Genomic DNA, 13,182 nt, shown 5'->3' with positions numbered 1-13,182 from the left:
CACCAAAGGCTCCCTCCCCGCAGCCAGCACTACCCTCCCAGCTCTGCTCACAAGGCAGACGTCTATGAAATGCACACTCGGAGGCCACACAGGGGTGCGGGGCTGCTGCTTGCATGTGGTGGGGGCTTGTGGAGGTGGTCCTGCAAGCCTAGGGGCAGAGGGTGAGGACAGGGCCTGCCCACCCCAGGGTGAGGCCTGCCCCCCTGCACTCTGTCTCCTGCCTACCTCCGCCCAGGCCCTGGCTCCTCACCGTGCCACCGTCACTGTTTCAGGCCACCGATAAAACTAGCAGGAAGCGCTACGAGCCGTCAGACAAGGACAGGCAAAGTCCTCCTCCAGCCAAGCGGGCCAACCTCTCCCCAGACCGAGGTGAGCTGTCCCGGCCTGCTCAGGGTCAACCTGTCGTGCCCAGACTGGCTGGGCTCGGAATCCCATTTTCTCTTAAAAAACTGAGGCCCCCAGAGACTTTTTGTATAACCATGTTCTCCAAAGCAGATAACCCTGGCAGGAAGAGTAGCACCAGTTTTTCCTTTTTCACAAATCTCTTTGATACCTGGCTTCCTGTAAGCTGTAGGCCTCTGCCATCTGTTGTGTATCTCATGTCGCATAGCCTCTCACGCCCCACTATGTGCTTACGGGAAAGGGAAGGCGGGAGGTCGACAGGGCTGTAGTGTTTCTAGGGAGGTGACCTTTTATGATCCGCTGGCTCAAATTGAAAGACAGGGCAAGTGCCTCCTGGCGGGCTTTGATGAGTAAAGCAGAAGGCCTGATTTTGCCAAACCACCATGCCTTCCTAAAGGGGAAGGACAGGGCAGGCCCTCAGAAGGTTGGCCTAGGCTGGCTGCAGGTCCCTGGCCTATCAGGAGCAGGAAAGGTACACAGGTCCACCTGCGCTCCTAGAATTTGCTCTCCCACTGCCTGTGCCATGCCCTGGCACTGTGGAGTAGGACCACAGTACTGGGCTCTCAGTTCTGTTTTCCAGCTGCCATGCCCCTCGTATCTGAAGACTCACGTGGTAAAGGCCCCAGAGCTGGAGGTAGGGTCTGTCCTCTTGTCAGCAGTGAGGGCTTGGGGCTCACAGCGTGTCTCAGCCACGGGAGCGCCCCCAGGTTATGCTTGCTGGTGCTTCCTGCTCACGGCTCCTTTTCTGTTTGCTGGGCTCTGCCCTTCGTATCTGCTTCTCTCTAAAGGTTAAGAAGGCATATCGCACAGCCTCTGGCTCCCGGGTAGGCCCTTGCCATCCACTTGCTAGGGGCCCCAGGGTGAGCGGGCAGTCATCTTACATGTGCGTGGGAAACACCACTCCTTTGTCCACTTGTCCACATTGCAGGTTCCCGGGACCGGAAGTCAGGAGGGAGGCCCGGTTCTCCAAAGCCCGAGCGGCAGAGAGGTCAGAATCCCAAAGCCCCTGCAACACAGCCCGACAGGTGAGTGCTGCTGTGTGCTATGGAGGGAGGGGACAGGTGGGAGTGGGTGGGTTGGCAGCCCTGCTTTGGGGCTAAGGGCAGGCCGATGCTCAGAGCAGAAGTCATGAGGCAGCCAGGCCCATGGGGTAGAGTCCCATCCTCACTTCCTGCCTGGGCAGGCCCTCAGACAGGTGCCCTCCTGCACTTCCTGTCAGAGAAGATGAGTGCACGGCAAGAGGGGCAAGTTTCCCCCCGCCACCCCCCATGTGGGGCCTCTGGGCTTCACTGGGCAGGGTGGAGGGGTGGGACTCGGCCAGAGCGGCATGTTTTTGGAATCACCAAAGGAGAACAAGAAGGAGGGGTCACACGGAATTTCCCCCCACATAGCCACTCTCACCCCGCGGTCACAGTGTTGCTTGGGACTGGAGCTCGGCCTGCCTGGGAGCTCCCTCCGCAGAGAAGGGGAGGAACGGGCCATTGACCAAGCATAACTGCTGCTGTTTGGGGGCCAGCCCGGCAGAGCTTCCTTTTCTCACTCAGCAGCACTGGTGTCAGGCTGGGTCCCCCACCAGGCCGGAGGGACCAAAGAGCAAAACAGGGTACCCACCCCCATGGGGATATCCTTGATCCCCCATAAGAGCAGTTCCCAGGGGGGCTCCTGCCTCTGTGTTGCTCCTTCCACCTGCCCTGATGATGCCTGCCCTCCCCACCGGGATACCAAAGAGGGGACATCAGTGGTCCCCTGAGCCAAGTCTCTCATCCACACTTGTGGGAGGCTCGGGGTCAAAGATGGAGCTGCTGCGTGGACAGAAGCCCCTGCCTTCCCTGATGGTGTTCCCCACCCCTGCAGGAAGCGCCAGCTGTCACCCCAGTCCAAGGGCTCCAGCAAAGTCACAAGTGTGCCTGGCAAGGCCACAGATGCCAGTGCCACCAGCACCGCCCCCAGCGCCAAGTCTGGGAAGGCCAGCACGCTGTCACGGCGCGAGGAGCTGCTGAAGCAGCTCAAGGCTGTGGAGGATGCCATCGCCCGCAAGCGGGCCAAGATCCCCGGCAAGGTCTAGTAGCCGCGGGTCTCCCCCAGAGCAGAGACTCACAGCGTTTTATAAATAGATGAGTGCAGCCATTTTGGATTTTGCAGTGAATGTCTTATTTTGGCTGCGATTCTTTTTAAAAATTAAAAAAGGAAAAAAAAAAGTTTCTCAGCTGGAAAAGAAGCCACATACCGAATGAAGATGATGCTGAATCCCAGCTGCCTCCCCACGAGACTGAATCTAGTCCCTTCCCAGAGCAGAAGTCCTGCAGGCAGACAGACGGATGACAGCTCAGCACTGAGGCGGCACACACAGCACCATTTTTTATGTAAATTATAAGTCAGACAGGCACCCATGTCCACCCTGCTGGGTACATTTTTTTCCACTTCTCTTTCTCTCTCTCTCTCTTCACTCTCGCTCTCGCTCTCTCACCTTCTTTGCCACCTGCCGCCACCCCCACCCCTCTGCTAGTCAGGCGTGTCCTCGTCAGCCTTGCTGTGTGTCCCATGTCCTCATGACACCGTTCTCACCGTGTAGCAAGAAAACCGGAAACTTCGTGAACTACTGCAGCCTCTCCCATTCCTTGCCCGTCCCCAGGATCAGAAAAATATATATATATTCTTGACTAAAGTCTGATTGGGAAATATTTCCTGTCTTTTATTTTAAGCATAAAATTGTTTTAGTTGATATAAAAAGAAAAAAAATAATACAGAAAACACCAAAAAAAAGTAAGGCCAAGGGTATTGTTGGGGCATCTGTCTAATGTGGAGGGTCTTTTTTTGAGGAGCTCCTAAATAAAATATTTTGATAAGCAGTTGTTCTGGTCCTCTTGGTGAATGCTCCCTGTTACCCCACGGTGGACACCTGGCAGTCAGGAGCCTGATAGAGTGTGCAGGCAGCCGAGCTGAGCTCTCCAGCCTGTGTGGGAGCTTCCCTGCATTGCCTAGCCCTAGGGGTAGCCAGCAGCCCCTCACCTGCCTGGGCAGGAGCTTCACCCTCTAGGTCAGCTCCCCACAGTGTGTGGACATGAATAGAGCCAGCAGTGCTGGCCACAGAGACAGGAGGCTGGCAAGAACACCCCTCAGACGTCCCCTGGGCTCAGGCCTGCCTCCCCACATGAAGCCTGCTCCAGGCCCGATCCTCACCAGACATGTGTCAGTGTGAAGCCTGGGTCCAGAGCAGACCCACCACTCTCCTAACAGCTGCCACGACACAGTGGGGAGTGAGACCTAGGGAGGCTGCGGACTCGGGGACTCAGCCCCATCTCCTGCACGACCTCAGCATTCTGTAGGGCAAAACAGGGATATCAATCTACTGTCTGAGCTCAGTATGCGATGGCCACACTCAGCAAGGCCAGGCTGTGTCAAGCGGCCGTGTTTGTGCCTGCTTCTCCCTGAAACCGGGTGTGGAAGGTGAATCCACCACATAGCCACTCCCCTCTGTGGTCAGTGGGAGGCCAGCACACTGAGGCCAACTGGGTCCTGGCCTTAGAAGTCTGGATTGAGACAATGGCCCTAAGTTAGTGTTGGGGAGGCCATCGTTGTCACGCACTGGGGTGGGCCAGGTGCCCATGGGCCTCTCCAGAGGTTTGAACTCTACTCAGAGGTATCTGTCCTGGGAGAATGGCTGGCCACACCCCAGCAGGTCTAGTGAAAAAAACATTCCCATCCAGGCCTTTGGGAAAAGGAAGGCCCGTGGTTTAAGGTGGGAAGTCTTGGGGCATGACTGTCCTCCAGGGAGTATGGGGTGGGCTGAGATGTTTATGGGTGTTTAGCATGCAAATTGTGGGGACAACTGAATCAAGGCCACTTCTGCCTGGAAGGCTGCTCCCCAGAGGCTTCCCATCTCCCCTGGGGCCCCAGCCTCCAGTCCCTATTTCTCAACAGCTACAGCAGCTCATGACCCTCACAGCCCCACCCTCTGGCTATCTCTCCACATCTCTACACCAACCTCACCCACGTGCCCCCTCTGCCAGTGCTGTCCCTTCCCCCTTCTTACCACCTCAGAGCCTTTGCACATGCCATGTCCTGTTCCTGGAACTCTGCCGGTCACCTCTTCACCCCCCGCCCTGAAAACCCACCCTGACCCTTTGGGCCACCGTCACCACTCCTAGCCCCAAGGCTATCCTCAGCAAGTGGTCCCCTCTGCCTGTGATTCATGTGTGCAGCCTGAGCTTCTTTGCTCAAGCGTAAACCCTTGAAGCCCAGTGCAGGCACGGGGTGTCAGTGTCAGGGACAGAAGGTCGTCGTGGTGGGAATGAGTCCGGGAGGATGCGTGTCCCAGCAGAAGGCCGGACCTGGACAGCTCCAGAAGGGTCTGATCTTGATCCCCACCACCCAGCCTTCAGGCAGGGCCTAGTGTGGAAGCAGCAGGAGAGGCCAGGTGAAGGGAAAGCCCCCCAAGAGACATCCTCAGGCGCAGGGTCAGGCCTGTCCTCCACTGTGCACACCCCAACTCATGGAAGAGGTCTTTCCACCGGGCAAGGACCTCCGCAGACGCCCTCCCTCCTGCTCAACCTTGCTGGGGTGCTGATGGTACGATCACCCATTTCCCAGGTAAGGGACTCAGGTCGATGGGCCTGCCCAGGGAGGGAGGCGCCAAGGCAGAACCAGATCCCAGGATGGAGGGAAGAGCCTGGTGCAAGCCACTCCTGTAGACCACCTCTCTCTGTCCAAATAGGGCTGCAGGGCTGCGAGCCAAAGGCTGGGCCCCCCAGGACGCGCCGGCTGTCCCTGTTTCTGTGTGTCTGTTTCTGTTTTTCTGTCTTCCTGCCTTTCTTTCTGGCCCTCTCCCCCTGCCTTTTGCCCCGCCAGTCTCTGTGTCCCTGCACTTGTTTCTGGTCCCTTCTGTCTACATAAGTCAGAATCGACCCCGCAGCAACGGGTTTGGTGTTTTGGTTTTGGTCTGTCTGCAGCTCTCCTTTCTCTCCGCCCCTGGGGGGCGGGGCCTGGGTAGGCGGGCGGGGCCTGGGTGGGCGGGGTGGGCCGGAGAGTGCTCTGTGGGCGTGGTCTGGAGAGAGGAGGGGCCTATCCGGACGCCCTCCTGCCTTCTCCCGCGGCCGCCTTTCCAGTCTTGCCCAACCCGGGACTTCTGGCCTCGCCTCAGCCGCCCGCAAGAATGAGGGAATGAGGCGCTTCCGCAGCCCCCGCCCTGCGTCCTTCCGGCTCCCCTGCCCGAGGCCCCGGCATCCCCCCATAGGCCGGCAGGTCCCCTCGGTCCCATTCGTCCCCTCGGGCAGTTTCTCCCCCTCCAGCCGCGGCCCCTGCAAACCGGCCATCACAACCCCGCGTACCAGCGACAGTGACAGGCCGGTTCGCGTGGCCTCTGCTGCTGCAGTGCGGGGTGGCCCAGGGGTGACGAGAGCCTGGGAGGACCTTCCATTGGGGTGTCCTTTCTACTTCCTTGCCCCGGCACTGATTCCCCCCCGCCCGCCCAGTATGCCGTCGTTTAGACGGTTTCAACTCATTTGCTTCGTCATTCACTGGGCCAGTGGTTCCTACCGTAGTCCTGCCTCTAGGGGCCACGGCCCAGCCAGGGAGACTGCCTGTGCTGTGACCGACGCGTGGCAGTGAGCAGTGCTGGGGAGAACGGGAACCCAGGAAGGGGACGGGAGCTGATGGGCCATCTCCCCTCCTGTCCTTGTCCACCACCCCATCCCGCTCCTCCTCTCATGCCTCTCCGCCCACCTCCCTTCCTCTCCTCCCATGAAAGCGGGGCAGAGTGGAGCAAGTTGCGCACTGTAGGAGGCTCTTAGCCAAGGGGCAAGTGGGGGTTGGGGAGGGAGCTGAGGTCCAGCTTGCGCCCCCCCACACACACCCCCTCCATGCTGGCGCCCCAAGGGAGCCCTCTTTCTAATTCTGCACAAAGGATGCCCCTCTGCCCCCTCAAGTCAGCCCCCTCCCTTCCCTAGTGGCTTCCTTCTTCCCCTTCAGTTTTCCCCTTTCCCTTCAGCGCTGCAGGTGTGTACCTCCTGACTCACAGATCCAGAATGTGGGCGCAGGAAGGCCCTGAGGGTTCGCACGCACCTGAGGACCAAGAAAGGCCACCCCTGCTCCTGGCACTGGAGTCCTGTCAAGGTCTGGGGCCAGAGTGGGGGCAAGGCCAGGCCTTGCCAGGTACCCCCTTGGGGTTCACACACAGCCCCCTCGGGCCCCAGCTGCAGGCCCCTCAGCCATTGCAGAAGGGGCTTCCTGGGCCACTCGTCCCGGTAGAAGAGCCCCAGGGCTGCTTGGAAGGTGTAAGCCACGGGAGGGATTGGTGGGAGGGAGGAGGAATGGCTTTGGGAACTCTGGAGAAAAGACAAGTGACACCGCTGGCACAGCCATGATAGTCACTGTCATCATCACTGTCCTCAAAATGGTGGGCCCCACTGACTGCCCCTTACAAGAGCCGGCAGGTGGTGTGGGGTCACCCCTCGGTGCGGCCTGTGAGGTGAGCTGCTATCGTCCCCACTTCACCAATGGAGAAACTGAGGCTGGCTCCTCCACCCCTCATTCCTTGACAGGGACTGGGCTTCTACCACCCACATGCCGAACATAGGCGTGGACACCACAGACCAGCCCCATCTCAGGGACTGACACTGCTTTTGTGGGGGTGGAGGGCTAGAGAAGGAGGAGCTGGAGTTTTTCTAGGAGACCCCTGGGTGCCCCTGCAGGGGGCAGAGCTCAGCCTAAGGAGGGCCTTTCCTGAGGCTGGAGCTAACCCAAAGGGGGCTGAAAGGTGGCCCCAAAAAGTGTCCATGTCCTAACCCTGGAGCCTGTGAGTGCACATTATTTGGAACAAGGGTCTTTGCAGATGTCATCCGTAGAAGAGCTCAATATGAGATCACCCTGGATTAGGGTGGGCCCTAAACCCACTAACAGGCAACCTTGGAAGAGAAGAAAAAGGCAGGGAGAGATCAGAGACACAGAGAGATGGGGGAGAGGCCATGTGGGCCAGAGATTGGAGTGATGCTTCTACAAGCCAAGGATTGGTGGCAGCCACCAGAAGCCAGAAGTGGCATGAAAACGGATGCTGCCTCAGAGCCTCCAGAGGGAACCCACCCTGTGACACCTTGATTTCAGGATAGTGTCCTCCAGAACCATGGAAGAATATAACGCCTGTTGTTTTCAGCCACCCCGTTTGTGGTCCTTTGTTACAGCAGCCCTTGGAAGCCAATACTTACAGGTGGTGAGCTCCCCATTGCAGGAGGTATGCCAGCAGAGGGTGGATGGCCCCCTGGGTGGAGGCACTGTGGGGAGGAGCAGCCCTGGGTACTCTGAAGTGCCGGGAAGCAGTGGAGAAAACCATCGTGAGGCAGCCCCCACTAAGAAAGCATTTTCTCATCTGCACCCCATGAGCGGGGGCAGGGGGGGCCTTGTCTCCAATTACAGGTGCAGATGCTGAGGCCCAGAAAGGGGAGGTCACTTGCCTGAAGTCACACAACTGCTAAGTGATGTCCCCACACTTCTGCAGCCCCCCACCTCCCTCACCGTGATCGAGGGCTTACACTTAGAGACGCTTAAGTTGTCCTTTCTGGCACCTGCCAATGGGTGACAGGACTGGAGGCAGGTGGGCCCCTCACTACTCAGCTGGAAATGCTAGACTGATTTCAGAAGACCAGGACAGACAGGCCTCGGGTGGGAATGCCAGGTGGGCCCACTGCAGGTGATGTCTAAAACCCAGCATTAAAAACTTCACAAATACTGTCTGACCCCACTTACATGAAATACCTAGAAATACAGAGATGGAAAGTAGATGAAAGATTATGGGCGAGAGTCACTGCTAATGGGTACAGGGCTTCTGTTTGAGGTGATGAAAAAGTTCTGGAAATAGTGGTGATGGCTGCACAATACGGTGAAAGTAATTGTTACTGAACTGTACACTGAAAACTGGTTAGAATGGAAAATCGGATGTACCACAATGAATTTTTAAAAATTTGTTTTCACACACACGCAGAATCTGGCTCCAAACTATCTCCTTTTAGGGATGACAAAGGTACTGCCAAGCCAGCTGCACTGAGGGGGTGGGGGGACCTCCTTAAATAAAGCTTCTTACGGTGATGGTGGATGGTACAGGCACTTTACAGTTTCCAGGACCTTCGTGCACCCTCCATAGTGCCTGCATCTCAGATGGAGAACCAGGAAACATGAAGACCCTCACACCTGAAGCTGGAGCAGAGCTATGCGGAGAGGACGTCACTGGGTGGCTGAAAACAACAGATGTTATATTCTTTCAGGGACCCACATAAAGGCTGGTGCAGCCCCAGTTCTGGCACCCCTCCCCCCACCCAGAGGGACCCCTACCTCAGGTTTACTATTCTACCTGCATACGGCACCATAAATTGTGCCTGCTTTGTCCGATGCTCTAGAATCTTCTGTGAAAGAGGTTTCAGTCCCAGTACCCTTCTCAACTTGCTCCTGTATTTACTGATTTCGTGTTTGCTCTGTGGCCCTGTGGCAAGGTCCCTGGTGTTCATTTCTGCAGCAGGCTGAGGGGATGGAGTGGGGGTGGGCATCTGACCTCCTGGGGAGGGGACAGTCAGGAGAGGAAGCCTGTGGCTGGGCACTTCCCCAGGAGGAAGCAGTGCAGCACCAGGATTTTCCCCAGGTGTGGCCCTAGGTATAAAGGGCGCCGCACACCGAAGCCACCAGGTCCGCCACCAGGTGTGCTTGCTCCAAGCCCAGCTGCCGCTGCTGCTGCTGCCACCACCACCTCCATATCACAGGCACTGGAGCCACTATGATGGTGAGCTCGCGCTGGCACCTGGCTCCCACCTAGGCAGTGCACACCTGGCCCTAAAGGGCTGGAGGTTTGCTGATCCAGGGCTGAGGATTTGGGATGGGGGCCAGGAAGCCCACCAAATCTTTGGGAGGTGGGGAGCCAGCCCCCAACCCAGGAGCTAGGATCTCCAGTGCACTGAGTGCCTTGGGGAGAGGGGCTGACCCCTCTGGGCCTCATTCTCCCCATCTGTCAGAGGAGGGGCTGGAGCCCATCATTCCAGGGGCAAACTGGGGTGGGAGTGACGTGGCCCTGACTGGGCGCACCTGACAGCAGCCATCTGCTCCACCAGTACCTCCCAGGCCTCCTGCTTCTGTTCTGGATACCTGCCAGCCTGGCCCGCCACGGTGCCCCACTCTGGAGGGGCCCCAACACCCATGAGACCACGCACTGTTACTCAGCTGATGAGCTGCCCCTGGGCCAGCCACCCCGACACCTGCTGCCTCGTGGAGCCAAGTGGGAGCAGGCTTTACCTGTGACCCTGGTGTCCAGCCTGGAGGTGGCAAGCCGCAGAAGGCGGCACGGAAGGTCCTTGGCCGACACCCAGTGCCCAGTGCTTCAACCTGAGCAGGTGTTAGAAGCGGAGATCCACCAGCGCTCCATCTCACCCTGGAGATACCGGTAAGCGGTGGCCCTGCCTCTTTCTGGGTACTGGCTTCCTGAAGGTTCTCTGAGCCTCAGTGTTCTCACCTGTAAAATGGGGTAATAATCTTGAACCCCCCACCACCACCCACCCAGCCCAACTGCCCGGGGAAACCCGGGCCCGGCTGGCTGAGGCCACCTTTCCTCTGCCTCCCTCCTACTTGCCATCCCCCTTATCTCAGCCTAGGGTCCTTGGGGAAAACTCTGGGTGCCCCGTTTGAGCCCCTGTGGAGACCAGAGGGGGCCTGGTGGGGCAGGAGGGGAGGCTCCTGAAAGCCCCCTGCCCTGCTTCTGTGCTCTGGAAGGGCAGCGGGAAGACCTGGGTAACCAGGGCCATTTATGGGGCACCAACTCTATGCCAGCCCCTGCACTAAGGAAACCCTTCCCTTAGCCCACATCCTTGGCGCAGTCCCCTCCTTGGCTCCTGATTCATTGGTGCTCGGGGGCAAACGGGGACCCCACGGGCAGCGGTAGAGGGAGGGTGTGTGTGCCCGGTGCCGGAGCGCAGACTCACACCTGCAGTTTCTCTGCCCGCAGCATCGACACGGACGAGAACCGCTATCCGCAGAAGCTGGCCTTCGCGGAGTGCCTGTGTCGGGGCTGCATCAGCGCGCGCACTGGTCGCGAGACGCCGGCGCTCAACTCCGTGCAGCTGCTCCAGAGCCTGCTGGTGCTGAAGCGCCGCCCGTGCGTCCCCGACGGCGCAGGCGCCCCCCAGCCCGGGGCCGTCACCTTCCACGCAGAGTTCATCCGTGTGCCAGTCGGCTGCACCTGCGTGCTGCCCAGGTCGACGCGGTGAGCGCCTTGGCTGTGCGTGTCCAAGCGATGTGCTGAGTCCCTCCCCGCACTGGACACTGGACTCCCTCTCCCAGCCCCTCCCTCCTATTTATGCATATTTATTGGTTATTTATATGCGCCTGAGGCGTGTCCCACCGCCCGCCCCTTGGGGACCCCCAGCTCTTGTCCGAGGTCTACAGTGATGGAGGTGGGGAAAGACCTGCGTCGGGTACCTCTGCTTGTGACCCTTGTGTCACTCCATCTCCAGCCTCAGTTTACTCTTTTGTAAAAGTAGACAAGTGGGCTGGAAGGGCCTTATTTCCTCTTCTAGACGGTCTTCAAACAAAAAGTGTTAGGATGGGGCCCCATCTCGGGGTCTCTGACTCCCTCCTCTCAGCCCCCCCAAGAGTAAAGGCATCCCTGTATTTCTTAATAAACTATTTTTATTTATTTTAAATTTAAGCATGTGATTGAATTCATAAACATCCCCAGAGGGCATTTAATGGCACAGAATGACATTTGCTGAAGAAAGCACCTCTCTCATCCCGTCCCCTAACCCTTGCCACCACCCTCCCAGATTCCAGCTGTGCTTCTGGAAAGTTCTGTGCATCAAGGGGCAAACGCATTCACAGTGGGGGATGGGTGGGAGCATGCGCCCCATCTAATCGCACCTAGGAGATGCTGTCCTCTGGTGCAAACAGCTGTGCTCTGCTAGCCAGTCCACGCGGCCCTCCACTGATGAGACTGAGTCTCTGCCCCAAGGACTGCCTGCTGGGAGGATGGATGCCTGGGTTCGCCAAGCCCCCCTCAGAAGGCGTCTCAGCCCTGCTCTCAAGGCAATGGGGGCCAGGGAGTCCCTTGGCCAGCCGCTCAAGAGCTCCTGCCCTTTGTAGGGACCTGCCAGGTCTGGGCTGCCTTACCTGCGGCCAGGACTACACCCACTAGGACACACCAGTGGGCGTGATTACAGGGAGGGGAGGTCCCTTAGTTAAAGGCCTAGGAGTGAGTGGTCTGACAGTGGTGGGAGGGGACCTAGCCAGGGAGCCTCAGTGTCCTTGATGCAGCAGTGCTCAGGCCCTGCCAGCTCCCCTGCTGCCCACCAATTCCACATGCTGTATGGACAGACACCGGGAGGGCAGCCCAAATGAGCTGGGAGAGTTATTAGTTTCTGCAGATATGGATTGAGTGCCTGGACCTGCTCTCAGCTCTGGGAACAGGGAGTGAGTAAATCAGGCCAAACCCACCCATCCCAGAGGTGGCTGACAGTGAAAGGAGACCTGGAAAGGGCTTGATCTGGTGATAAGTACAGGGAGGCCCAGTGGAGTGCAGGAGGGGCTGCCAGTCCAAATAGCTGGGGTGGCGGGGGGGCTCACTGGGGACATGGGAGCAGAGGCTTGCGAGGAGGGTGCCATGTGGTGACCAGACACAGCTCCAGGCTGAGGCAACAGCTCTTGCAGAGGCTCTGGGTGGCAGTGGCAGTGAGCAGGGTGGGAAAGGCTGGGGGCAGGGTGGTGGGCACCTGGGCACGGAGCACTTCTGTCCTGGGGCCCTTGGGGGCTGGAGGGAGTCGAGCATTTTTGGTTCTGGACAGAGAGACACAGGCTCGCCTGGCACAGGACTGGGCCCGATGGAACAGGAGCACTGCCAAGGTCCAGGCAGAGGGTGGGCCAAGAGGAGGGGGAAGCGGAGGAGGAGGGAACAGGTAAGAAGGGGGAGCCAGGGATCCCAGGCTCCTGCTGGTCTTCTGGAAGGATGGAGTCTCTGTGAGAGGGACAGGGCTGGACTTAGACCTTAGTACAGTGGGGAGCTGAGGCTGGTGGGGTCAAGGTCCCTCCCCACCCCCATCCATGAGAAGGTCCTCTAGTTCTGAGAGTGTGATTTCCAAGACCAGGTGAGGCAGACAGGAGGTAAGGGGCTTAAGGAATGTCCCAGACTGTGAAGAGGGGCCACAGGAGGGCCTGTGGAGGAGGAAAGGGCACCCCAGACTGAGTGGGGAGGAGCGAGCTGAAGACAAACACTCTGGGTGTATATGGGGTATCTAAGGAGAGGCTTCGGCTGGAGGAGGGCAAGCTAGACCCCGGGGGGACCCAGACATGGCTAAGGAGGACTTTTTTTTTTTTTTTTTTTGGTAGCCTGAGGAGAGAGTGGGAGGAGGGGCGGCCAGAGCCTCCAACTACTTAGATTGATGCTGGTGGGCTCTGAGGTGCAGCCTCCACCAAGCCTCACCGGGTACCTCTGCAGAAGAGACACAGGGTGGAAGGCCACCTGTGCTGCTCCTAGACTCGCCTGCTTTGTCCACATTCCTCTTCCACTCTGCCACTTCACTCAGCCCCTGGAAAATTTTGGAACCCAGGTCTCTTGGGTGGTGGCAGAGATGCCCTGGGAAGGTGTGTCCTGACCGGGTCTGTGGAGCTGGGTAGCAAAGCTCACTCCTCCCAAGCCAGGAAGTAAATTTGGAGTAGAAATTCAAACACTTGCAATCCCGGATACCGTATTTCATAGACTATATATGGTGCCTGTAATTTTATGTGCCATTGAGAAAGAAAAGGCTGCTGCTCATGAAAACG

General features: G+C 58.4%; 2 protein-coding genes and 1 long non-coding RNA gene across 10 annotated transcripts in view; 2 read left to right on the top strand and 1 right to left on the bottom strand.

The window, feature by feature from the left end:
* The window catches only part of ZC3H18 (zinc finger CCCH-type containing 18), a 52,391-nt gene extending 49,140 nt beyond the window's left edge, over positions 1-3,251 (top strand). For all 8 annotated transcript variants that reach the window (XM_023558077.2, XM_023558075.2, XM_023558078.2 and 5 more), the window contains 3 exons: positions 273-369; positions 1,331-1,427; positions 2,257-3,251. In XM_023558077.2, coding sequence (XP_023413845.1) covers positions 273-369; positions 1,331-1,427; positions 2,257-2,467 — 405 coding nt within the window. In that variant the 3' untranslated portion in view covers positions 2,468-3,251. The remainder of the gene's footprint in view (positions 1-272; positions 370-1,330; positions 1,428-2,256) is intronic.
* On the bottom strand, positions 365-5,843 carry LOC111752820 (uncharacterized). Its single transcript, XR_002787715.2, has 4 exons — positions 5,730-5,843; positions 2,630-2,702; positions 1,284-1,408; positions 365-1,184 (listed from the first exon to the last, which is right to left on the bottom strand). It is a non-coding gene; the product is annotated as an uncharacterized LOC111752820 (long non-coding RNA).
* A 917-nt stretch (positions 5,844-6,760) lies between these two features.
* Positions 6,761-12,734, top strand: IL17C (interleukin 17C). Its single transcript, XM_064273493.1, has 4 exons — positions 6,761-6,854; positions 9,038-9,227; positions 9,470-9,817; positions 10,376-12,734. Exons 1-4 carry the CDS (start codon positions 6,761-6,763, stop codon positions 10,635-10,637), a joined length of 894 nt encoding a protein of 297 aa, XP_064129563.1. The 3' UTR covers positions 10,638-12,734.
* The last annotated feature ends 448 nt before the right edge of the window (positions 12,735-13,182 follow it).

Source organism: Loxodonta africana, chromosome 21 (genome assembly GCF_030014295.1).
Source record: "Loxodonta africana isolate mLoxAfr1 chromosome 21, mLoxAfr1.hap2, whole genome shotgun sequence".
Lineage (NCBI taxonomy): Eukaryota > Metazoa > Chordata > Mammalia > Proboscidea > Elephantidae > Loxodonta > Loxodonta africana.
The sequence above is the reverse complement of the archived record's forward strand: the minus strand, read 5'-3'. Positions and strand labels throughout refer to the sequence as shown.